Here is a 27,813-nt window from a genome sequence, read left to right as displayed (position 1 = left end):
ACAAGTAGATTTCAAATAGGAACATCAGGAAATGATAAAGGGCATGATAAAGGAATGAAATGCAAAACTGAAGGCACATGGGAAGAAATTGAGTACAGACAGGACAGTTGTCAAGACGGCAAATGAGGACAGTAAAAGAAGCTGAAAACTGAGATAGATGAAAAGATAGGGGAACAACTGGTTAGCAGCTTCAAGTATCTGTGAAAAGTTTAATAGTTTCAAGTATCTCTGAGAGATGTTTGAGTTGGAAGGAAGTCTGAATGAGGAGGTCAAAGCTAGAATCAGACAGGCTGCAACCACCTGTTGCAGAGTGTCAGGTTAAGTATGACAGAAGAATGCCATAGAAGCTGAAAAGTAAAGTGCAGAAAACCTTGATACAACTACTACTTCTGTATGGGGCAGAAACCTGGGCAGGTAAGGCAGAACATTTGTGGAAGCTACATGGTGATGAAGTGCCTAAGATAGGTGGTATGATGCATACTGCAGGACAGAAGAAGAAATGATGGCATCAGAGCAGAAGGGATACATGGCAATATCAAGACAGACATACACATCGAGTGATAATGTTGAAGCCTAAACTTCGACATTGGAAATGGCAATGTGTAGGTAGATACAGGAAACTAGCAGTGTTTGATCACAACATTGAGGATCAGAGAACTGACCCTTTCCTTGCTGTAGTACAATCTTGAACTTAGCATAAATAATTAGCAGGGGGTAAGGGGGGCACAGCAGGGCTTGCCCCGAAAAAGATTTTTTTTTTGTTTGTTTTTTTGTTTGTTTTGATTCAACTTTCTGGATGTCATTGTTATGATACTTGAAATTCAGGACATTAGATCTAATGCCATGAATCCGAGCAGAAGATAAATTAATTTGAACTGCAGACAAGGTCAAAGAGAACAGATTATGGAAGTTCAGGCACATGTGCAGGAAGGCAAGAGATGATTTGGTAAAGGAGATTTGGAAGCAACAGGACAAAGGCAAGAGGAAACACAGAAGTCTAGTAAAGAATGAATGGACTGTGTGACAGAAGACCTGAGATAGTCAGGTGTAACTATTAAAGAAGAAATTGTTAAAGAAAGTGTCCCTAAATTGAGATAGGTAGAGATAGTTGATGCAATATCCTGACACCATGTAGGAAAAAAATGAAAAAAGAGGGATTGTTGATGATGATGATAATTTTAACCAGCAAGACAGAAGTGCAGCGTTAATTAAATAAATGTTCATGCAAAATAAGGTATACCATAATTTTTTTGCAGTTTGTTTTACAATACATGAATAACATATACAATTATATATAACACCAAAATATTGAAGTCAATGAATAGTCACTGCATCTTTTTCCTATACTCTCATTTCCAAACTTTAATCTTGTCAAAAATACATAAACACAACTCACACATGCCCACATAGAGCATTCAAATCGTTTATCTTTTGTGTTCATATTGTGCCTGACTGATCACAAAGAGGCCTATCGATGCCCATGTACAACCAGCAAGAACTGGCACTGCACATTGTATAGTAGCTACTAAGGAAACCATTGCTATACACTGCTTAATCTAGCCTCAGCTGGCACTAGCCATGCACATGACCTGAGCCCCATTGTGCTGCAGTTCATGCATACAACATAGGCTACAACTGTCAGTATTTGAATTTTTTCCCTTGCTATGAATTACAACGCCAAATATGCCTATGGATGACATAGTACACCCCAACGGTGGCGTTTTGATGGTTCAATGTTGGCTATGTTAGTCTTTTATCCTGAAATTATACAACAACCAACTACTGTGTGTTTCCCTGACACCTTTTGTCTCACTTCTACTGCAGATCAACCTGAAAATGAAGGTCTTCATACACTATATGTGGGGAAGGCTGTGGGTTCAAGTCCTCCTCAGGGTTCTGTACTTTCCTTCTCTTTCATTTTCCAAGTGTGTAACACCAAACTGCTGCATGTTTCCCTAATGCCTTTTGTCTTAATGCTACTGTAGCACAGCCTGTAAAGGAAGTGCTTTGCACACTATAAGAGAAGAGGAGCTATGATTCAAGTTCTTCAGGCTTGTGTGTTTTTGTTTAGTTTATCCTTTCATTCTGCAAGTGGGTAAGAGCAAACTGCTTTTGCATTCTTACATTCTGCAAGTGACTAATGCCAAACTGCTGTGTATGTGACAGGCTCCTTTTTTATCTCACTGCTACTGTAGCCAAGTCTGTAAATGAAGTGCTTTTTTCTGCTTATTTCCTGACATTTGTATTATAGTGCACATAGAGCAGTCAAACTCTGCTAACTTTGTACCAGCATTTTATTAATATATTGGTATTTTTCTCCCCCACCCACCCATTATGTGTTGTTTTACATTTTTTTATCTTCAGTTTGCTGACATTTATATCCTTGTATCTAATGCCCCCTTCTCCCATCTCTGGTTTTATCAGCTCCTCCCTGTTGTTATCTTGTCAATGTTATATGTCTGTTTATATAGCCCTACTACCTACTCTGCCCTCCTAACTTCACTGTACTTCTCTCATTTCCATATATCTTTGGGGCAAAAATAGATCAATATATAAGCCTCACGACCCTGTAAGGTTGCCACATACTTTCTTTCTTTCTTTTTGACAAGCATTACTGATGCTCTTAATTCCCCGTGGTCACATCATACTCCTACATGCTCTTTCCACAGCCCTTGCTCTGGCCACAAGCAAGATATTTAATGAGCTGCTCATTTTGCACACTTGCCTGGCTGCATTCATTGCTAGTATACATTGGGGCCCATTGTACACACACAGTAAACAGAAGAAAGATGTCCTCATCTGCTGTCACAATGTTTCTGAATCCCAGGATCACTCTCTGTTTCCAAAATTCTCAGCTCATGTCTGCCTGTTTCTCAAGCTACACAGATATTATTGAATCATTTAAGTCTCTAGTCCTCTCTGGTACCATCAGTGAATTGATTACTATATTTCTGAAATATGTCATATATTTGTATAACAGTAATTTTCCTATATCTCATCTGTGTGATCACCAATTTGCCCAGATAATTATTATCTAATTTCTAATCCCCACATCAACAACAACAAACTTCCACCTTACCATCTTCCCCTAACAATTCTGCCCCTGTTTTGAATTACACTCATCTGTTAGTTATCCAATATACACATACCTATAATATCATTTATTTTTCTTAATCACTGGAGATGATGTAATGAAGATGTTCACTCCCATCCCAAAGGGGAGTGCAGCAGTCCTGGCAGTGATTTGCTTCAACTCCATTAGAAGAAAGGCAGTGCAGTAAGATGCACCCCTAGTGGTGGGCACACACTATCTCATCAAGCCACAACATTAGAAGGCTTCATTGCAGGTAAATGGAAACATAAACTCACATGAGAAATGTTCATCTGTCACCTTACTCATTTGTTTATTAATTACCCTTCAGTGAACTTCTGTCACCTTTATTTTCATCATTCCCCAATTTTTAAACTAACTACTTTAACTATTAATTATTGACAAAACTCTTTGAGCCATTTGAAAATGGCAACTGTAATTCTTAATATATCACAAAGTCATCTTATTCCTTGGCATTTCATCATATGTGACTAGGCATCTTGACTCCTGTCTAACTGTTGATCTTATTAATTCTTGAACCCTTGCTTCTTCCTTACCCTAAATTCTGCTATATTACATTCATATGTGGATTGCTTCTGAAAACTGGCTTATTGCAGATGGTACCCAGAATTTATGCACAAGTGTTTTAAAATAGAGGCTTGAGATTGCAAGCTCAGACAGCTAGCAATGAGTGTTTTTTTGTAAACCTGTGGCCACTGCTAGTGTAACCCAGCTAGATTTTTGATGAAGTTGATGTGGCTGCTGGGGGGTTTCCTAGGGGCAGCACACATTTTGTTTTGCGTTCTTCACTTACTCACTTAAGCCCTAGTGAGTTTACATAGCTAGTGCTTTTTGCGTCTTGTCACTCTTATTCACATCAGTAAATTAGTCCACATATTTTCACACCTGACAACTCATCTATTCCCTTTTCCATACCTTACTGATGTACCATCTAAAATATCCCATTTTGTCTCCACTGCAGCCACCCCTAAACATTTATTATTGCATTTACCCCCTATATTCTACCCATCCCAGTTATTATTTATTCATTACATATACCAGAATTAATCTGACACTTTTCAATTGGAAGACAACTCTTCCTTGCTTCATTCCACATTCTTCATCACTCTTCTTTGGGTATCATAATAACCTTTACCACCTTAGTAATGGGTGCTGACCCTAATCCTAATGCTGGCCCTTCCCCCAACCCTAACCCAACATCTAACCTTACTAAAAAAACTTCCCACACTAACAGCATTAGATCTATCCCCTTTCCTATCCCTGACCTATTCACACTCGCAGACAAACATGCAACACCTATCCCTAACCTATTCCTAGCCATAACCTTAATTCATAATCAAACACACACAAACACTCTCACCCCCTCTAAACCCACTGACCTATCTCGAATAAACATAACTTTGACATATGCACTGATCGGCTATCCATTCCATCCAAATTAAACAACATCCCCTATGTGTGTTGAACAAACAGTTGTTCGACAAAATGCAGGGTAGCCGTATATATCTATATATATATATATATATATATATATATATATATATATATATATATATATATACATATATACACACACATATATATATATATATATATATATATATATATAGATCCACTTTGTAATTTTGAAATTCCACAATTCCAACCCTTCTAAATTCCGATGCTCAGAACTTCGAGATTGTGGACTCTCGAAAGTAAAAAAAAAAACTAAAATACATCAAAAAACACATTTTTGCAGGGGGGCAAGTCCCCCCCTGCACCCCCACACCCCCTGTAATTTAAATATACCAACTCCGAGATTGCACTACAGTAAAGAGAATGGTAATGTTCCTGTTCTGCACTGTATGGTGATCTCCATTGACAGGTTTAGAGATTCCACAATCTTGAAGTTCAGAGCGCCGGTATTTAGAAGGTCGGCATTGTGGAATTTCAAAATTACAAAGTGGACCCATGTGTGTGTGTGTGTATGTGTGTCTGTGTGTGTCTGTGGTGTGTGTGTGTGTGTGTGTGTGTGTGTGTGTGTGTGTGTGTGTGTGTGTGTGTGTGTGTGTGTGTGTATACATATGTATGTGTTTCATGAATTATTGAACATTCACAACAGCAAACATGCAAAGAGTGATCACTTTACAACAAATCTAAAGTGATTGAAAATATGAAAAACTAAAATGCATGTTTTTTGCTGGGGCCCCTATACTCCCTGCTAATTATATAGTCTATCTCTGAGCTTGCACAACAGTGGGGTAAGGGTAAATTCCCTTACCTCTCTTCAGCCAGATCTGCCAGCAAAAACTCCATTTGAATGAACATTTGCTCATATGAGAGTTCACCTGTTTTTTACAACAGTGAAAAGTGTTGGCGCATATATTTGCCCTTTCAGACTGCAACCATATATCTATCTATCTATCTGTCTATCTATCCATCTATCTATATATACATGAGAGAGAGAGAGATGTAGATTTATAGGTATATAGATTTATAGAGTGCATTTGATACATATACAAATACCAAAGTAGAGCTATCAACATATGACAGATATACAAATATTAACTTTAGTTTTTAAAATAAAAGAATTGCCTTCTCACTCATAGTACCACTGCATTGCCTAGTGTCTCAAGTGTGGATGTGTGCCTTGACTGGTGGTCACTGCTTCTGATGTGTTTTGCACAGTGTTCTGCCATTGACGTCTATTGCTTTCTTGGTCCAGTCATTCCTACGCTATCATCCAAAATATGATTTTAAAGTTTGTTTATTAAAACCAACTTCATCCTGTCCTGACCCTTCTCCTTTAATGGCTTGTCCAACATACTCTAATACTCAACCCTTCTAAGACAAAAACATTACTATTTGACACTCCCAGAGACTCTCAAAAATTCTATCAAATCTCCACATCACTGACCTGAATAACTCTGACACTGAAACCTCCTCTCCTTTAAGTACTTACGCCTGTGGCTGGACTCAGCCCTGAACATTCATGTCAAAATAGAAAAACATTTTACAGAGATTCAGTCCATGCTATTCTGGCACAAACGCAATGCCAGATTCCTCTCATTTCCTTCCAAATCTACTATGGGAAAATGAGTTTTATTCTCCCAGTCAGTTTATGGCTTTACTTTCATAGCTTCAGCTCTCACAAAAAATGCCCAGACTCTCTAAACTATGTCTGACTTGCTTGAAGATTCATAACTAACTCTCCTCCAAGTAAACACCACTGCAACATCATAGAAAAATCCAAATGGCAACCAACCTACAAAACACCAACTCTTTTACTCTTCAAATAAATGCACCTCCACAGCTTCCTTCCTCCATCTGCAAAACATCACGCCTAGGAGAATGCACTGACCTCCACATTTTCAAAAATGTTGTAAATACCCATCTAAAGCAGCTAGCTAAATGCTCTTTTCCCATTGGGGACATCACCTAAAATATTTCCCCCAGCTTCTTCTCACAATCATTCTTACCTTCACTTTTTTATAATTTTCTTGTATGCCACATGTCAACCACTTATCCAGATCCATTTTTGTAAACTATAGTTAATCTTATCAATTATAAATATTCTATGTTATTAACTACTTTATAGAGTAATGTATTATCATCTTTACTTTATTCGTGTGTGTGTGTGTGTGTGTGTGTGTGTGTGTGTGTGTATATGGGAGCCCTTCATTTGTTCGAACTTTCAAATGTTCGAAACTCATATGGCCGACACCATATGAACGAACGTTTGAATGGCCGACAAATGAGAGCGGAGATCCCGCTACAGTGCGGAACTGGGAGATTCCCCTTTCCTGCACTGTAGTGTGATCTTGAAGTGAGAATATTTAAGTAGCAGGGGGTGTGGGGGGTGCAGGGGGGCTTGCCCCCCTGCATAACACAGTTTTACTGTGTTTAACAGGTAGGTAAATGGTGCTATTTCAGGGTATCTGTCTTTCGGAATGTCGATCATATGGTGTCAGCCATATGAAAGTCAGCATTCTGAACGGTCGACATTCTGAAGTAGACCTATATATATATATATATATATATATATATATATATATATATATATATATATACACTTCTATGAATACTATTAACCCAGGCTGTGCCTGCAAATGGTCACTGCTTGATCAGTGCACTACTACCCTGGTAAACAACACTAAATAAATAAATAATTAATTAAACCCATAATCATTGACCTCAATGTCCATTTCACAGCCACATGTATATTACAGTACTGTCTCCTCTCATAAACATATGAATATCCCAGATTCTTTAGGCAGACAGACACTAGTTACACATCTCAAGTCCCACAGTATTGATGTCACACATATGACCACAGCTGCTGCTGCTCTCTTTATATACACACAAATACACACACACACACACACACACACACACACACACACACACACACACACACACACACACACGGTATTTTGGCTTTACATATACTTGTCTAATACACTACCTATAGGATGGAGTTGACAGACATAAAAATAACAATTTTAATTTATCAAAAATATCTTCTTTCCTCATACAGTGTAGTGCTCTCTTCTTCCATCCTTATCCCAACCACCCGAAGTTGTTTATTTCATAGAAAAGGAATATCACTCACCACATTAATTATAACTGATATAATGTAATGAAATAATTTACAGTGCACTTGCAGTATACTTCAGCAATTTAAAATAATCATTCATCACTATCATCAACCCCCTTTTTTCCATTCTCTATATGGGGTCGGTGTGTTATGTCAACTGGCACCACTGTCACCATCTCTCCCAATTCTATGCCACTCTCCTACCTTCTTCAACAGTCATGACTGACTATCACAGGCCTTCTCTCACACAATCAATCCATCTGTTTTCTGGGTGTCCTCAATTCCTCTTGCCTCCTTCCTGTCTATTCCAAATCTTCTTCATTAGAATGTTTACTGCTTTCCTGCACATGTTCTTGAACCACCATAATCTGTTCTCCTTAATCTTTTCTGCAATTGAAGTTCCTTCGGCTTCTGCTCTGATGTCCTCATTTCTTCATCTGTCCCACAGTGTACATCCTACTACCCATCTCAGGCATTTCATCTCCATCACCTATAGCTTCTTCAGATGCTCTGCCTTCATTGCCCATGATTCTCTGCTATACAGTAGTACCACTATGTTGTACACCTTACATTTCAGCTTCTTTGGCATTCTTCTGTCACACACTACCCCTGACACTCTGTGCCAACTGGCTGCATCCCCTCTGATTCAAGCTCTGACTTCTTCATTCAGGCTTCGCTTCTCCTCAACCACCCCTTCCAGATACTTCAAGCTGTTTACCTGTTCTGTTATTTTTAGTGCTATCTCACTTTTCATCTTCTGATTTCTCCCATGTACTGCCACTACAACAGTTCTATCTGTACTCAGCTTCATTCCATATGACTTCAGTTTTGCTTTCCATTTCCCTATCATTTGCTGAGGTTCTTGTTCCTAATCAGCCTATAATGCCATACTGTCTGCATACAGAATCTTTGTTGCTCCATTCTCTCTGACGTGTTTGTTAATGCAGTCAATCACCAGTATGAACAGCAGTGGACTCAGACCTACCGTGATGCACACCCTCCCCCCACTGGGAAATCCTCTTTGAGTCTGAGCACTGTTCATACTTGTGTCATTGGGTTTTTCTACACAGCCTACACTAATTCTACCCATGTTTGTCAGATTTCAAACTGTCATAGGACTGTTCAAATCAGTTTTCTTAGGACCTTGTCATATGCTTTTTCTTCCCTCATTTCTAGCTTCTTCTCAGCTATTTGTCTCACTGCAAACATCAGGTCAGTTGTGTTGTATCCTGATGTGAATCCAAGCTGCTTATATGCAGTCTTACTTTCTACTTCTCTGCATATTCTATACATATGTATATATTGCTATAAGCAACCTAATACAACCCAACCAGAAAACAATGATCGTAAACTAAAAATGTATTATTCACACAAAAGTTAAACCACCACTAATGTTACTCTCTGCACTCTGTTTGTGTTGCCAGAACTGGAACATCCAGTGAAACCAAGTTACAATCACACCATAAATAATTTTTAAGACTGAGATAAAGATACTTGGATAACAAACTCTTTAGGCAATTCCTTTTGCGGGGAAGGAGGTTTGAGGGGGGGCAAGCCCCCCCCCTCCAAACTTATATATACCAACTCTGAGATCTCCATACCTTACAGAAAAGGGAATATTCCAAGAAATGGCATCTTGGACTTAGTATGTATATAAATATATATATATATATATATATATATATATATATATATATATGGGTCTACCTGATAACACCGACATGCCAAAACACCAACAACGAAATAACCGACACGAAAAAAACGAAAAAAAAAAAGTTCAAAAACATGAAACTTCACATGCCCGACAAACCAAAATCCCGACAATCAACAAAACAAATGCCTTTCCTAAAAAACACACACACAATACAAGCACACCAAAATCCTTACAAACCTACACTAAACCTTACATACACAACTATCTATGCACTAACCTTAACCCAAACCCTAACCCTAAGGTCCATCACTATCGCACACTTACCTTACCTGCATCCTAACCCTAACTCAATTAACCAGCCCCTAAACCTGAACTCCGTCACTATCACACACTTACCTTACCCACACCCTGACCCTAATGTCCGTCCCTATCGCACACTTACCTTATGTCAGTGTTCTCAGCGTCGGGATTCTCAGCTGTCGGTCTTCTCCATTGTCGATCTTCCGGTGTCGGTGTTCTCGTTGTCGGCGTTCTGTGATTTTGGCGTTTTCAGGTAGACCCATATATATATATATATATATATATATATATATATATATATACATATATATACATATATATATATATATATATATATATGTGTGTGTGTGTGTGTGTGTGTGTGTGTGTGTGTGTGTGTGTGTGTGTGTGTGTGTGTGTGTGTGTGTGTGTGTGTGTGTGTGTGTGTGTGTGTGTGTGCGTGTGTGTGTGTGTCTTTTCATTTGGCCATTCAGTCTCGGCATTTCAGGACTTGCTCTATCAGGTGTTTCAAATGGTAACCCAAAATTTCCTTATATCCATTCAATGTCCACAGCTGCAAAATGCATGATCCAAATGCAATTGTTTCTCCTCTTCTGTCTGCAGTTCAGTTAAGATTGCAAAAAAACAGTTTTGCCAGTTTAAATGTGCTCATTACTATAATTTCTACCATGCCAAAATGTGTTTTAAACCAGATTTGTTTGAATAAAAAATGAGAAATATTATATAATGACTGAAATATACTAAGCAATGTAGCTATGCTGATCCAGCAATATAAATATGTTTAAGAATCTGATCAGTACAGTAATATGCCCAAGTGATTCACCTCTTACAACACATACAAGATACTACAAACATAATATATTTTTATCATTGGCATTACAAGCTAGCCAGTCTATGGTCTGCCTGTATTTATGCAAGTGTCCACTGTGTTTTGTTTTTGAAATATCTTGTAATTCATCCAGTGTCTTCCTGGTAAAAAGGTCCAAGGATCAATGGCAATATCCAATCAAACCTAATCAACAACATAACTGAATGAAGCAGAATGGATGGATGGATAGATGAATGGATGGATGAAGAAATGAGTGTCAGGATGCATGAATAAATAAATAAATAAATTCATACATCCATACACCATAAATTGTCTTTGCCCTTCAATCAAAATAATGGTCACATTCAAGGGAACAGCTTTTATTTTGTTAACAATGACTTAAAGAAAAATCAGCAGATTATCTTATCACTCTTGATTTGTCTGTTGTTGATAAAATCAGAGTCCCTTGGGTTATAGGAGGGATTCATGAAAATCTTATGCCAGTTACTGAGGATTCCAAATGGGGTATAAGGCAAAATGTGGCTATTCATAATGCACAAACAAGGAGTCTTTGGCTATAACAGCACCACAGATACATGTTTCCACCTTACAATACACAAGGTCTTATCACTAAAGGGGTAAACCTTCTGCTAGTGATGAAAATCACCCTGTGTTATATAGGAATGTGAAAAAAGACATAAAAAAGCAGCCAATGATATTTAATACAGCTTTGAGTATAAGTAGCCACTAAAAACACAGTTCTGAAAATAAAATGGAATGAGGTGTCTGGGGCACAGGAAAGGATCCATGGGGAAACAAAAGCCACTATCCTGTGGTTTTATCATCTGACACTCACCACTGTCATGTCTGAAATGCTATGCGGAGAAAGCCACTAGAGTCTATTTATTTATTTACTTTAAAATACCCTTCCATTTTCTCAGACTGGATATGCATATAAGCAGTTATGCCCAACAGTGCCTTTGTGCAATGACTATACTAGGCCTTTACTTCATGTATTGTTCAGTTCAGCTATGCATAATGAAACAGCTCTTCATAGGGGAGGTTGAGGGACAAAAGTGTCCTGCATTGCAAGGTCTAAGTTTTGCTAAACAGTTCAGAATGCAAAGGGATAGGTGATGCAGACTTTGCCAGATGAAATGGCCACCACCAATATCTATTCCATGTAGCAGGGCCTCCTACTATGTCACCGGGCATTTATTTTAATTCAGCCAGCCTCCACTATACAAACTAGTCAAACATCAGTGATAAGACCTTGTGTTCTCAACCATGCAGCAGAGGCTTCAGCTCTATCTCCAGGGAATGTTCATGAGTCCTGCCCTATACCTTGATTTTTTTAAACAAAAGATAAAATGATTAATGGCTCTTATCTAATGTGTGATGCTCTGACACATGTAAGTACAATTTCTAAGTCAACATTTATGAATAAACAAATGTTTTATTTTTTTATGTTTCTGAATATAAGTACCAAAGTTGAAACTGATACAGCACAAAGGGAGCAGCAAAGGCATCTTACATAAACTCCATGTAGATCTACTTGATTTTATGTCCTCTAAAGTACTTTCAAAACTCTGCTGTCACTGATGGCAATCTTATCAGCTTCAGTACTACACGCTACATGAAAAATGAAATGCATTAATAAAAACAGTTCCACAATTCTTTCCATTAATTCTTCTAAGGCACTACTCACATATTACAATATGTAAATCACAGTGAAAAATAACTAAATTGATGTTGGGACCAATCAGTGATACATGAGACAGATATAAAATGCTGGTGGTTGTTGGCTCATACTGAGTCCTGTTGATGACATTTCTGTCGGACTCAATGACTGCCATCAGTCTATAGCCAATATTAAAAAATCCAGTAAGAGATATCAGTGAAAATGTGAAGATGTTTACTTACAGTCAAAATGCATAATAGTTTATATTAAATACAGAAAGTATCCACTATGACACATTTCAGGGCCTCAAAGGCCGCAGAAGGCAATCAAATTTCTTTATCTCTGAATGGTATCAAATATTTTGCATACCATACTTTTCTGATATCAGTTTCTACCAGCGCAGCATGGAATCCAAGAAGCATATTGTAAAAAGTCACTGAGGTGTGAAGTTTCAGCCAACATTATTGAAGGATCTTATGAGCGAACTATCATATTTAAACAATACTGGTTGTGGGTTGACTAGTAAAACAAAAAATAAAACAATGCATGTTTGAGAACATAGTCAGGATCTCAAGGCACGTCTATAATTATGGAATGGGATTGACATGCTACTCAAAATAGTTTCTCATCCATATACAATCAGAAGGACCTTTACTCTGCACAAGTAGTACGGAATTAACATGTCTATATTAGGTGATCGAAACTTTAGGTAATCGAATACCTAAAGATCAACACCTAAACAGCGAAAGCTGTAAATATCGAATGGCCACTTCCGCAAATTCTTTCGTAGGGAAAGAATTAGCTTAGCCATTATCAGGAATCTGCCCTTTTCTCTACTGTAGAGCGAACTTGGAGTTGGTATATTTAGTTAGGGGGGGTGTGTGGGGTCACAGCCCCCCACATGGGGGGTGCAGGGCGAAGCCCCCCACTCGATTAGGGTTTAAAAAATGTTTTATTCCCTCCAGCCAAGCACATTTTTTCCCTACGAAAGAATTTGTGGAAATGGCCCTTCGATATTTATAGCTTTCGCTGTTTAGGTGTCAAGCTTCAGGTATTCGATTACCTAAAGCTTCGACTTTATAATATAGTCCCGGAATTAACACACATTTCAACTGTATAAATTCTCTTTCAAGTCAAGTGTAAAAAATCACAAGAAACTTTTTCTAAATCACATAATTATAAATGAGATCTCTTACATGTAGTAAAAAAGACATGATTAAAAGGTCCTTTATAAAGCAAAAGTGGAAAAAGGGAAAGTAAAGATGAACAACCAACATAACAAGCATGGGATTATATACAATGTTAAAGGAGAAGTAGGTAGTCATAAGTTAAATAAACAGGAAAGGTGTAAACAAATGCACAAATAAATGTATGGTTATCACCAAACAAGATTAACTTAGGTAGAGTTAAAACAGAAACAGACAACAGGAGCTCAACCTGTGGAAATTTGAAAAAGATGGCTTCTTTACACATGATAAAAAGGGGATTATCCAGCGACCAGTGAGGAAGCACAAAGGTGGTAAAGATTTAAAAACAAAAGTCACGAGACCAAAGCATAACCCTTAGGTGAAACATTTAGTTACCCGTTCCAAAGCTAGAATTAAGGTTAGCTAAATAAAAAAGACACCAACATTAAACAGCTACAGTAAGGTAGGTAAAGCAAACTACACTGAGACAAGGAATATAACGTTGGAATATGCATGCAGTCAGGTTCAAAAATATGCTCTTATTTAATTTCTAGATTCAGATAAATAGGTACAGCTTGAGACCACAAGTGCAGCTACTGTGTCAGATTCTTACCTTAGTTAGAGCGTCTATTTCAGCATCAATATCTGATAAGCATCTCTTGAGACTTTCATTCCATTTGTCCACATCATCAATACGATCAGCAAGTCGTGTTTTATTGTCATGCTCATCCCACTTGGTCTGAAAATGCAGAATTAAAGGTGTCAATTTTTAATAAACATAAATAGTAAAACTAAATGACAGAATTCTAAACTTTGTATTTGTAAGTACATTTTATGAGTGGCAGCCTACTTCTGCAGATGCTTAAGCTACCATACAGATGTTTTATGATAAATGACATCTCAGAATATAATGACCAAATCCTAAACAGCAAAAAGATTCAGAATATGTGAAATTCTCTTAACAGAACATTTTTATTTTTTTTATTTGCATGTAGGTGAACTAGACAACAAGGCCCCTCTTTAGTCACAGCCATGTTACATAGCAATAATAGAAAGAGGTAATATCCAAAGATATTAATATCTCTAATATCTATAATATCTGATATAATATAATATTTGATACTCTAATATCACCCACCCCATCCAACCACTGCCTTTCTTTCAACTCCACTAACTACCTTGATTATAGCAAGCTCAGATGCTCATAAGCCTAGTACTTATTATACAGCAGGAACTTCTTATTGTAACATTTGTTAATGTCTGTTATGTACTTCACAGATAAAGATTCTAGTTGTCTACTGATGTACTATGTTCTTCATCTGTTAATATGTTGTAAGTAATTACTATGTAAATTGTTAATCGCTATGTAATCCAATGTAACTACTGTCTGTTTATTTTAACTGTGGAGCTTTTCTCCCCGGGCCTCTGCTGAAAATGGACCTATGTCCAGTTGGACAGTCCCGATCAACAAGTATAAATAAATAAATAAATAAAGATAAAATACAGTACAAAATGCGAAAACAGAGTAGAGTATACACAAAGCCTCATAAAACTGCAAATCTGTCACTACATACTTATAGACAAGTTACTGATTTATTAAATAAATCAATTATACTAAATAATACATGCATTCCCCTTAAAATGTTATTTTATACACAATTTATGATTCTCAATAATGCATATCTAACCCCTACAAGAATTGCAACTTTTTTTCCTAACACCTCATCATCATGTATCTTATTTTTTATTTTATTTATTTAACATTTGTTAACCGGGAAAGTCTGACTTGGAACAAAGCCAAATTTTCAGCAGAGGCCCAGGGAGATAGGCTCCGTATGCATGTCTTTATAATGTGGGAGGAAATCAGAGCACCTGGAGGAAACCCACACGAACGCAGGGAGGACATGCAGACTCCACAGAGAAGGCACCCCAGCCGGGAATCGAACCGGAGAACCTCTTGCTGTGAGGCGACAATGCTACCGCTGCACCACTGTGCCGTCCGGATAGTTACAGTAAGAATGAAGGTGAGATTGAACAACTTCACATAAAGAAGTTATGTACTCACCATAACGTTCCATGTGAGTTGTTCCATGTAACTATCCTCAAGCAGGAGTGATTCATATTTTATGGAAATGTAAATGCATCAAATTTGGTTAAATCTTAAATCTAGATTACAACTTATGGAATGCAGCACAAATATATAAAAAAAGAAGTTATGTACTCACCGTAACGTTCCACGTGAGTTGTTCATCTCGGCTTCATTCTTACTGATGGGTTTGGAGCTGATCCTCGACTCCAACTTGGCCAAAATGCAAAAGCTCGAGGTTTCCAACCAGCTTGTGGCCTACTCCCTATGCCATGATGCACTGGTGCGTCCCTCAGATCTTGTTTGCTGCCAACTAACGTATGGATAATATATAAAATTTTGTAACAGTAATATCAAGAATACACCAGACAAAGACCAACACCGCTATGAGTTGTCCAACATCTCAGTCTCCAAGAAAACTGGAAGGGAGTTAGGAGGATGGGACGTAACAATGAAGGTGAGATGAACAACTCACATGGAACGTTATGGTGAGTACATAACTTCTTTATGTGAAGCTGTTCAATCTCATCTTCATTCTTACTGATGGGTTAGCATTCCCAAGCACCATCTTTCTCGGGTGGCTCATGGGAGTATATTCTTCAGGACAGTAGAACCAAAGGAGGCCCTATTCTTGGAGGTCCTATCCACCTTGTAATGTGTGATGAAGATATGAGACACAGACCACGTGGCTGCTGCACAAATGGAATCTATTGGCAGCTTGGCCAGAAAGGCTGCAGATGTGGAGGAAGCTCCAACTGAGTGGTTCTTTACTTTTTGATGTAATGGTGTGTGAACAGAACTATATGTAAAGGAGATACAATCTGATAGCCATTTTGACAAGGTGTTTTTTACCACTGGAACACCTTTCTTTGAATCTGAGAATGAAACAAAGAGCTGTTCTGACTTTCTAAAGTCCTTGGTCCTGTGTAAATAAAATTGAAGCTGCCTGTGGACATCAAGCTTATGCAGCATATGTTCCATCTGATTAGTATATTTTGGGGAAAAAACAGGTAATTCTACAGTCTGGTTAAGATTTGTCTCTGAACAAACCTTAGGTAAAAATGACGGGTTTGTCCAAATGGAAACTCTGTCATTATGCAAAATCAAATATGGGGGTTTTATGGACAAGGCCTGTAACTCTGAAACCCTCCGAGCAGAATTAATAGCTACTAGAAAAATAGTTTTCCATGATAGATATCTCAGGTCACAAGATGAGGCTGGCTCAAATGGGGGTAGGATGATTCATGAAAGAACAAAATTTAGATTGCATGGTGTAGCCGGGGATTTAATGGGGGGTCTCACATGAACAGTACCCTTAAGAAATGCTTTAGAGAGCCTGTGAGACATGATACCAGACCCTTGATCACCCAAATGAAAGTTAGAAATTGCTGCCAATTAAATCCTAATGGTTGCTGCAGCTGCCCCTTCATTGAAAAGTTTGGTCAAAAACTCTAAAATGGATGAAATTGAAGCCTGACATGGGTCAATACTGTTTTGAAATGCCTATATCGAAAACCTTTTCCATTTACTAAGGTATAACTTCCTGGTAGAGGCTTTATGAGAGAATGTTAGAATGTGCTGAGTTGCAGCTGACAGGTTCGGAAGCCTGTCTATTCTTGGAATTGGAGCAGCCAAGCTGTCAATTTGAGGGCATAAAGTGCAGGATGAACAGCCCCTGATGAATGAATCAGAATATCAGGAACTGGGTCCAGAATCCAAGGTTCTTCCAATAGATGAGGCTGAAGAAAGGGGAACCAAATCTGATGAGGCCAATAAGGGGCTATTAGAATGATGGTCCTTTCCAGAGTCGTTGCTTTCTGTAAAACTTTGGGTATCAGTGGAAAGGGTGGAAAGGCATAAAGGAGACCCGGGAGCCAACTGTGTACACTCACAACCCTTGGGGAATCTCCCATAGGGGGGATTAGGGCAAAATAGCTGCTGCATTTTGTGTTCATTGGAGTTGCAATGAGGTTGCAGCAAGACTGGCCCCATCTGCAGAATATCCTTTCCGCCACATCTTGTTTCAGGGACCACTCATGAGGCAAAAGAATTGCTTTGCTCAGTTTGTCTGCAATCATATTGGACTTCTCTGGGATGTGCATCGTTATCAGAAAGTGCTGAGTGGAAGTTGCCCACTGCCATACTCTCAGGACCTCTCGGCATAGGGGTTAAGATCTGGTTCCTCCTTGTTTGTTTATGTACCAGACCACTGACATGTTGTCCATCTGAATTGCAATAGTCCCTAGAGGAAGGGAGTCTTGAAAGGACTGCAACGCTAGAAGTACCACACTCATCTCTAGGACATTGATATGCAGATGAGCCTCATATTCCTTCCACGTGCCTTGGGCTGTTCTTCCCTGATAATGCTCCCCACCCTATCAGGGAGGTGTCTGTGGTCACCATGGCAATGGGAGGGGGTGGAACAAAGGGGCGACCTATTGTTACTTGTTGAGATGTCAGCCACCAGCGAAGGTTGTTCTTGCATGAGTTTGTTATCACAATTCAATGTGACATTGGAAGTTCTTGAAAGGACCATTGAGTGAACAGAAGCCATTGCAGTATATGCATTTGCATTCGACCTAAAGGAATCACAATGATTGCCGCCGCCATTGTCCCCAATAATTTGAGCACCACTGAAGCTGGGGCTTTTTTTTTTTTTTGATAGAAGATTCAGGACCTGTTTTCGTTGAACACAAACTCCTTCTGGTGGAAGTTTTATGGTCATGGAAATGGCATCTATGTCTACTCCTATTAAAAAAGGTACATTTGGATGGCAACAAGGCAGATTTTTTCTGAATTTATGTTAATCCCCAACTGACTGCAGAGGTTTAAGGTTGTGTCCCTTGCTTGTATGAGTTGCTGCCTGGTGGTGGTGGTGAGGAGCCAGTCATCTAGGTATGGAAACACCTTGAATCTCAGATGAGCCATGACTACTGCCATGCATTTGGTGAACACTCTGGGGGGTGTAGTGAGACCAAAGGGCAGAGCTTGACACTGGTAGTGACTGGCTCCCAGCTGAAAGCGCAGATGATCCCTGGATCAACTGGCCATTTTGATGTGGTAGTATGCATCCTGGAGATCTATCGAGCACATCCAATTATCTTTTCTGAGAAAGGGAAGTGTGACCATCCGGAACCTTGCCTTTTTGACAGATTTGTTTAGTCTGCTAAGATCCAAAATGGGTCTCCAGTCTCCTGTTTTCTTTGGAACTAAAAAGAACCTTGAGTAAGTTCCGGATCCCTTTTGGTCTGCCGAGACTAGTTGAATGACTCTTTTTTTCTAGCAACCTTTGGATCTCTACAGTTGCTTGTTCCCTGTGACTAGATGGAACATCCAGGATTTTCCTTACAAGAGGAGGTGGGGTGGCAAAGGGAATGAATTATCCTTTGGATATGATGCTTTGTGCCCAGTGATCTTTTATTATTTTTTGCCAGGTATCTGGGTACAAAGATAAGCTTCCCCCTGATGTCTCCAGAGATGGACAGGTGGGCCTCCTTTCAGGAGCGCTGATAGGGCTTTACAAAGAACTGATCTCTGTCGCCCTGATTCTGCGGACCCCCTCTGTCACGTGGACAGCATCTCCCATTATTACCCCCTCCTCTGCCTCTAGAGGGGGACTTCACCATGAATGTCCTGGAAAGGTCCTTGAGTTTTATGGAACCACATCTTCTCTCCCTTCTGACCTTTGGGGTAAGGTCTGATAGGGGTGGAAAAATGGACTCTGATGGCAGACAGAGTCTTTCTGTCCTGTTCACTCCTAGTAAGCGTTTCCTTCACTTTGGGTCCAAAAAGGGACGAGCCATCGAAATGGGTGTTAATAAAGGATGACTTGAAGGGTTCTGCAAAGGAACATAAGCACATCCAGGAATGTCTCCTAAGAGCAATTGCTGTACCCGCTGCCCTACTCGTTCCATCAGCTGCGTACGAGACTAGACACATGGAACAGTTTACAAGAGAATTGAGGGTAGCAAGCTGCGAAGTTACTTTATCGGATACCCCCCACATCTACTGAACCCCGAAGAGTATCACCCAGCTCTTTTAGGAGATCCCTTTGTAGTCTAGTAAAATGTGTGAGATAGTTCAGCGATCAGAGGGAAAAAGCTGCTGAACTAAACATGCGCTTTCCATATCTGTCCATCATCCTAGAATCCTTATTAGGAGTATGGACAGACGCAGAAGTTTCCGACAATTCCTTCTTGGTGGCTGCCGCTACCACCATGTCATCAACAGGTACTCCTTTGGTTATAAATTTATTAGGCCTCTGAGGGACAGGTTTCATGGTATCCGGGGACTCCCACACCTTTCGAGAGATCAGTTCCAACAGCTCATCAAAAGGCGGAGACACCCAAGTGGTGGAGGGCTGAGACCCAAAAGCCTTCAGGAGGACTGACTCATCATCACTAGGGTTAATGGACTTCCAGCCACCCCTCAGTTTAAAAATTTCCAAGATATCTGAGAAGGAGATATCCTCCAATGGGGACCCCTCTGACTCATCTAAGTCAGTGTCTGAAGTGACGGATTCTTGTGGAGAATCCAGATGCTTCCTCTTGCATAACCTCTTCCTGGGAACCTCATAGTGGGAGCTTCTGGTGAGGTCTCGAAAGAGCAGAGTTCACCCAATGGGGCATCCTGAGGCTCTGGGTCTCTATGCTTTTGTGAGATCTGTGAAACAGAGGTAGTCACAGGTGCTTTAGGGGAGGAGGTTACTGGTCCTGATGATGTGGAGTCCCGAGAGGACAATACTCTCCTCATGGCATCGAAAATCTCCTGACTCCGATGAGAAGAAACCCCTGAATCCAAAGAGGCAGGTGACTCTCTCCACACTGAAGCATTGGGCTCCGAGCCCGAGGTAGGCACTGATCTCATCTGAGCTGAAGCGCCGAGAGGCAAAGATGGAACCAAAAAGCCAATTCGACTATCCTCTCCGGACCCAACCAGCGAGTGTCGGCTCCTAGACTCTACGGTCGGCACCAAGGAAGTCTGAGTTGTCGGAACCAACAGGCCTGGAACAGCTGTCGGTTCCGTTGGTTACACAATCATCAGCTCTGAACACTCCGGCTCCAAAACCTTAAGTTGGGTCAGAAAAGGAAAAGAAGAAGCAGGAAGGGTTTTGGATGGTTCCAAAGCCTCAATGGTCAGAACCGACAAAAGTTTGGCCTGCACCGGTGTCTGCAGCAGCCTCTGCACCACACAATCCACATCCATGTCCGAAAGCCTTGAGGACCGAGAAGAGGCCACAGATGACGCCACTGACTGAAGAATAGGCAACTTGAGGGTAGGAGATACCGGCTCCAAAACCGGGGACCAGCTCTTACCAATAACCACAACTGTCAGTTCTGATACCTGTGGAGCCGAAGTAGATGGTTTGTCTGATAGTTTCAGAGTCGATGAACCTTTTTTTGACTCCAATCCAGTAGACGTTTTTGAAGGCTTCGATGTCTTATCCTGGGTATTGTTTTTGTCCAGAGATTCTTGAAAGGAAGATTTAACTAGGCCCCTAGCAATCAACTTATTCTTCTTTTCATGCAATACTCTACTGCTAAAGGAATGTCATATAGAGCAGTCCCCTTGCAGGTGAACCTCACCTAAGCAATAAACACAATCTGAGTGTCTGTCAGTTATGGATATCTTTTGTCCACACTTAAGACACTTCTTAAAACCGGACTTTGATTTTCCTTGCTGGGACATGCTACAAAAAATAACAATCCACACATCTGAAAAACTAGCAATATATATATATATATATATTGATGCCCTAAAAAACACGGGCTTTCACAAAACCTAAAGCTAAAGCACACACACATGCACACATTAAGGAGTTCTAAAGCCTTTTAACTTTAACAGGCAATAACAACTTTTTTAAGGACAACTCAGCCCTAAAATTTAACAACTAAGGGAAAAATGTAGCCTCTAAGTCTAGGCTGTCAAGAAACACCAAGTTATATACATATATATATATATATATATATATATAGATGCCCTGAGGAAAAAAAGGGCTTAAACAGTGTCTACACCTAGAAGTATCACACAAAGATTAATAATATGTAAATGACACTAATAGGGAGTTTTAAACTAGGCCTAATAAAACGGCCACACAAAGAGAGAAATTCTAAAGTAAAGAAGTGCACAAGCACTGAGGATAATTCTCCTCTAGCTATCCAACTAATTAATCGAATGTACTACTAACTAAATAAACAGACAGGAATGTAAAAAGGATTAATAATAAGAAATATACTTAAATTTCACTCGCCAGAGCTGGTGAAACCCATGATCTATTGCAGCGGCAAATGAGATATGAGGGAAGCACCAGTGCATCATGGGATAGGGAGTTGGCCACGATCTGGTTGAAAACATCAAGCTTTTCCATTTTGGCCAAGTCGGAGCCCAGGATCGGCTCCGAACCCATCAGTAAGAATGAAGGCAAGATTAAACAACTTCACATTAAAGGATTCACAATCTTACGCATACCTCCTGCTGATTTATCAAAGAAAGATCTCTTCCTATTAATAGCCATTTTTATGCTTATTAAATTATATACTACCAAAAACGGGATCAACCATCTAAATATGTCATGAAGAAATTTTATGGAAATGGTTAGTAAATATCTAAAAGCTTAATATATTAGTTTTTATTACAAGAAAAGCTTCCAGAAAAGAAAAAGGCAATACCCAAAGATAAAATACAGTATTAAAAGCTAAAACAAAACAGCATATACACACAACCTCATAATACTGCAAATCTGCCATTACATACTTGTAGACAAGTTACTGAACTGATTTATTACATACATTAATTGTATTAAATAATAAATACATTCCCCCTAAAAAGTTATTTTATACACAATTTATGATTCTCAATAATGCATATCTAACCCTTACAGGAATTGCAACTTTTTTTTCCGTAATATCCCATCATCATGTATCTTATGTAACTATCCTCAAGTAGGTCTATTAGAAATTTTATGGAGTTGTAAACATATCAAATTTGGTTAAATCTTAAAGCTAAACTACAACTTAAGAGATGCAGCAAAAATATATACAATAAAGAATTCATGCTATTACACATACTTCCTGCTGAGTTATCAAAGAAAAATCTGTTCTTATTTATAGTCATCTTTGTGCTTTTTAAATTACATACTAGGAAAGAATACCACCAGGATGAAAGGAGACAGCTAACCACTTTGCAGAAAATCATTTTATTTAGCACTTTCATCATTAGTAAAAACATCAGAATACTGAAAACACACATAGCTCCATCTTTTATACCTGGCATGCTGTTGATGTTAACTAAACAATTAAAAAAATAAACATCTTAAAAGGCTATGTCACAAACTTTCCCGATATATACACAAACATTCATTTTACCATGCCAAATTGTTAAAAACATGAAATACTTATAAAACTAAGGCTGCTTTTAGTCTTAAGACAGGACTGATTGATATATTCTCATTTAAACCAGGGTAGTTAGTGGCATTTGTTCGCAGTTCCCACTGAAGCTCCTTGTATTCAAGTTAGTCATCTGTGGGTCCACCTCTCTGCCCCCCCATCCACCTGGTCAATAATAATAAATTTGAAAAAATGGTCAGTGAACTTCTGAATGTGCAGGGATAGTGCATTGTTCATTTCTTTCTTCACAATGTCATAACTGTGTTGATAAATTCTTCTTTTTAGACAATTCTTTGTTTTTCGAATATAGAAACAGATGCATTTCTGACATGCTACTAAGTAACAATACTCCTACTGTTACAGTTGAACTTCTTTTTAAGTTTAAAATCACACAAACAGGGCTGTAGTGCTCAAAACCAATATCGTAGTACACAATAAGAGCACTTGGAAAAAACCCATGACACTCCTCAGTGTATATTTCAAACTTTATTAGACACTCCACACTCTAAAATCCGGCCACTTCAGGCTGCTACAGGCATAAAACATTAACGCTTTCTAAACTAATAATACAGCGTTTTCATCTGCAACCAGACTTCCTTAGTTGAGATGCATACTTTCATCAAATCCCCACTTAAATACTTTCCTTTCTAATTAGTTAGAAAATTTCATTAGCAGAAAACCTTTTGAACCCTTCCCCGAAATAAATACATATATCAAAATAACTAAATAAAATCCACCAACAAATATAACTCACATTTCAATTAGTTGTTAAAATTAATTAAATAATCCATTTGTAAACAAATAATAATTCATTCATAAAAATTCATTCATAAAAATGTTCATTCCCTAAAATATCAAAAGTTAACTAATGGCACCGTTTAGTGGACATAGTGAAAACTACAACTATAATTAATAACTTCATCCCAAATGTTTTTTCAAGCAAGTACGTTATCATATTAATCAAATATTTATGAAAACAATAATGTTAAATAGAATACAATACTTCACTCCTCATAACTTAATAAATATTAAAGTTTTTCTGCCCTAAATTTCAATACTGGCTTTAGAGAAACTGAGTCATTAATTCTTTTTTAAGTTTGATAATGGGCGTTCCTTCGTTGAAGGTTGTGCGTTAGGCCCGGCAAGCCAGCACGTAAAAATCTACTGCCAATCATTAGCGGACCGGAGTTCCACTGTGGCGACCCCTAACCGGGAAAAGCCGAAAGACACAAACAAACTACCATAATGTTCTAATCTTACTTCACTACCTTCCAGTATACATTTACACTGTGTACTACACCCGCATTTTTTCATCATCCCCACTTGCTCACAGCTAGTCACTCTCTCTCTCTCTCTCTCTAGCATATCTTTTATACAGATTTTTTTGTATACAATGAGCGGGCTTTTCCCAACTATTTCCTTATATTCTGGTTCAGTATCAAAGACTCTCCAATTTTTACATATCACTTTTTTGATGTCAGTGAGATCACTATTGTATGTTAAAATTAATGCCTTACACATTTTGTTTTCATCAATAACAGCTGTGTTGTTTGTAGACATTTGTTCTCTATGCATCCCTAATAATGGTAGGTAGTAACCCCCAGTCCTCTTCTCTTTTACCTCATTGAATATATTGTTCAGGAAGGGGCTGGGGTACCCTCTTTTAGTTAACAAGTCATATAAAATGTTGCTTTGAACCTCAAATTCAGTATGTTCTAACACCATGCATGCCAAGCGTACACACTGCCCTTTCACTAAAGATTTTTTCTGATGGATGGGATGCCAACTGCTGAAGTGTAGTAAAGTATTGGAATACGTAGGTTTCCTATAGATATCAGATTCAAATTTGGTCTTAGTTTTGTTTTTCCTAATAGAGACATCAAGATAGTTGACCTTTTCTTCACATACAGTCATAGTAAACTTTAGGAAGTCGGTGGTGTTATGTATATACACATAAAACTGGTCTAATTTTTCACGTGTCATTCCAAAAAATAATGACGTCATCCAAAAAGCGACCATATAAGGTCCAACTTTTTGCAAATTCAGAACTGATGACATAATTAATTTCCCAAAAAGGCCAGTATAATATTGGCAAAAATGGGGGCACAAGCAGCCCCCATGGCCACGCTCTTCTTCTGCCTGAACAGCTGATGTTCAAAGATGATAAAATTATTGTCTAACACCACTTCCATTAAAGTCCTTAGGGTCAGAATATGGTCATGTTCTAGATTGGTATACTGACATAAGTATAGATAAAACCATTCTATTCCTATTGTGTGTGGTAGCAATGAAAATAAATCGTTGATGTCTATCATTACAAAGATTGTGTCTACTTTAAATTTTTCATTGGAAACCTTAGTCAAAAAATCCAAAGAGTCTTGGAGACTGTATGTATAGTCTTCCAAGACTGCTTTTGTATGATAATCTATATATTTTGCTATTGTAAAGGTTTTAGAAGCCTTAGAGTCCACAATGGGTCTGGGGGGGGGGGGGGTCACTAAGACCCTTGTGAATCTTTGGTATTCCAAATATTGTAGGGGTCCTGGAAAGTGTAACTTTAAGGTAATTGTATTCAGGTGGGGTTAACTGGTCGTTCAGTAATAAATCTTCTAATACTAAGTCTCTCTTGTGGTATGCTATATTTAATTCATTCGTACTTACTTCATCATATGTTTCACTGTAAAGGATAGAGAACATTTTGTTGTTATAGTCATTAGTATTCATAATGACTAGTCCCCCACTTTGATGGGTTTCATCACTTTTAATTCAGGGATTTCAGAAATCTGTCTTAGTACATTTCTTTCTTCAGATGTTAAATTATCAAGCCTTATATTTTTTTGCCCATTATGTTTTAGTAATTCTCTGATTTCCATTCACATAATTTTTCGAAAGAACCGACCATTGGGTGTGTTGGGGGGTTAAAAGTACTGGGTCAAATAAGGCCACTATTTGTATCCATAGGTGCCCTGGAATTTTTAAAGTAAAAACCCAAGTTCAATTTCCTTGTAAATAGTTTCAAGTTAACTAAAACTTCATCAGTCCTTGCCTTCCTAACTGGAACGAAAGTCAAGCCTTTTTCAAAAACAACAGCATAAAAGGAATCAATGCTTACATGACTATAATTCTACACTTTAAAAATCACAGTTTTGTTATTAATAATAACACAAGAATCGTTGCCACAACCATTGTATTAACTCACTTGTTCCAATGGTAATTGCCTCTCCCCTTCCCCTGATGGAACCCACCACAGGTTCCTTAAAAGTTCTGATTCGGTGGGTTTGTTTGATCCTCCTCTGGTTCATCAGTCTCTCTGACTTCCTCAGAGGTGGATATTCTAAAGGGTCAGAGCTATCAGATATAACTGGCTCAGAGGCATGAGAAAATTTATTAGGCTGCTCATTATTCATATGGTTGTTATTATTGTTCACGTTTGTTTAATGGAGGTAATGGATATGCTATGCCATTTTCATATTGTCTTTGGTCTCTTAATCATTTATTTGTTTTTTAGCCTTTAAATCATCCACCAGATGGTCAGCCCTATCAAACAAAGCAAGATATTCCCCTTTTTTACTCTCAAACAACAAGTCAGACTGTAAGCTGTTATCAAGCCTAATAAAGATAAAATAGACATTTGTCTTTCATTGTCTTTCAACAGTACCTTTAAGTTCAAAAGTTCAGTGTGTAAATCTGAGCCTCTCTGTAGACCACTGGGGTACTTCTACATTCTTAATCCTTTTGGAATTCTCGCAGTGTGAACACATTCACAAAAATAGCTGTTTTCTAGTTGCAGTTTCTTAAATTTCAGTATAGTATCTTCTAGTGTTTTGAGCTGTTTATCAACTGTTTCTATGTCCAAATTAACACAATAAAAGTTAAAACGATTTTCTGAAGCCTTTTCCAGCCACTGCGTCAGTGTAAAGTCGCCATTCTCTGAAGCTCTGCCCCTCTGATATCATCATTTGATACTGTATGCAAATCACTGCTTTGTGATTGGTTAACATGAACTTCAGGTTGCCTTTGAGCTGGAGTAATAAGGCTAACTGCAGAATCTTGAGTTCCCTCACGAAGTAAATGAGTGGAAAAATTTGCTAAATAAATGGATTTTCTACAAAGTGGTCAGCTGCCTCCTTTCATCCTGGTGGTATTCTTTCCTAGTTTGTGGTTCCTGTTTTTATTAAATTACATACTACTAAAAACTGGACCAACCATCTAACTATGTCATGGAGAAATTTTATGGAAATGGCTAGTAAATATCTTAAAGCTAACTATATTACTTTTTTTTTTACAAGAAAAGCTTTCAGGATTTAAATAATTTTATGGATTGGATAAGTTATGTAAATGTACTTTATAATATGCTTCTATTTATATTTTAACAGGTTAAATTCGTATCTATTCATTTGCTGTTACCTTTTTAGCTTTTCTTCATTCCTTGTTGCTTAGAAATTTTCCTTACTATTCTTCCTTGATCATATGGGATTTTGTTTTCTTTTGCAATGTCCTTGATGTATTTACAATATTAGGCATACTGTTTATCATATATAGTCACTTTGTAGTTTTATTAATTAGTAGTATATACTATATTTGATTATTTTAACTTCTTTTCTTCCTATAATATTCTAAAATCTGTTTGTATATATTTTTTTGTTAAAAATTGTGAGGAAAAACTAAATACAAAAAATTTGGAAAAAAAGTTACTGACCCTATTCTCCTCACATATTCAGGCCAATGTGTGTCAGTTGCAGGAACAAAAATAATAGTACCAGTTTATAGGTTTGTAAGTTCATAGTTTTAATTGCCAGACTTATGATCTACTGGCCTTCCAGAAGTTTCAGTGCCAAAACCCCATGTTGCTATTTTCTAGATGTGCGCTCTCTCTCTCTCTCGCTATATATATATATGTGTGTGTGTGTGTGTGTGTGTGTGTGTGTGTGTGTGTATATATATATATATATATATATATATATATTTATATACATATGTGTGTGTGTGTGTGTGTGTGTGTGTATATATATATATATCTATAT

At 38.2% G+C, this 27,813-nt stretch overlaps 1 protein-coding gene across 1 annotated transcript in view; it reads right to left on the bottom strand.

Moving 5' to 3' along the window:
* The window catches only part of TEKT2 (tektin 2), a 1,280,616-nt gene that overhangs the window by 926,507 nt on the left and 326,296 nt on the right, over window positions 1–27,813 (bottom strand). The window contains exon 3 of the mRNA XM_044059950.1: window positions 13,932–14,057. Coding sequence (XP_043915885.1) covers window positions 13,932–14,057 — 126 coding nt within the window. The remainder of the gene's footprint in view (window positions 1–13,931; window positions 14,058–27,813) is intronic.

The sequence above is a fragment of the Protopterus annectens genome, chromosome 1.part2 (assembly GCF_019279795.1).
Source record: "Protopterus annectens isolate FY-2018-M chromosome 1.part2, PAN1.0, whole genome shotgun sequence".
NCBI classification, from domain to species: Eukaryota; Metazoa; Chordata; order Ceratodontiformes; family Protopteridae; genus Protopterus; species Protopterus annectens.
This window is presented reverse-complemented; position numbering and strand designations above follow the sequence as displayed.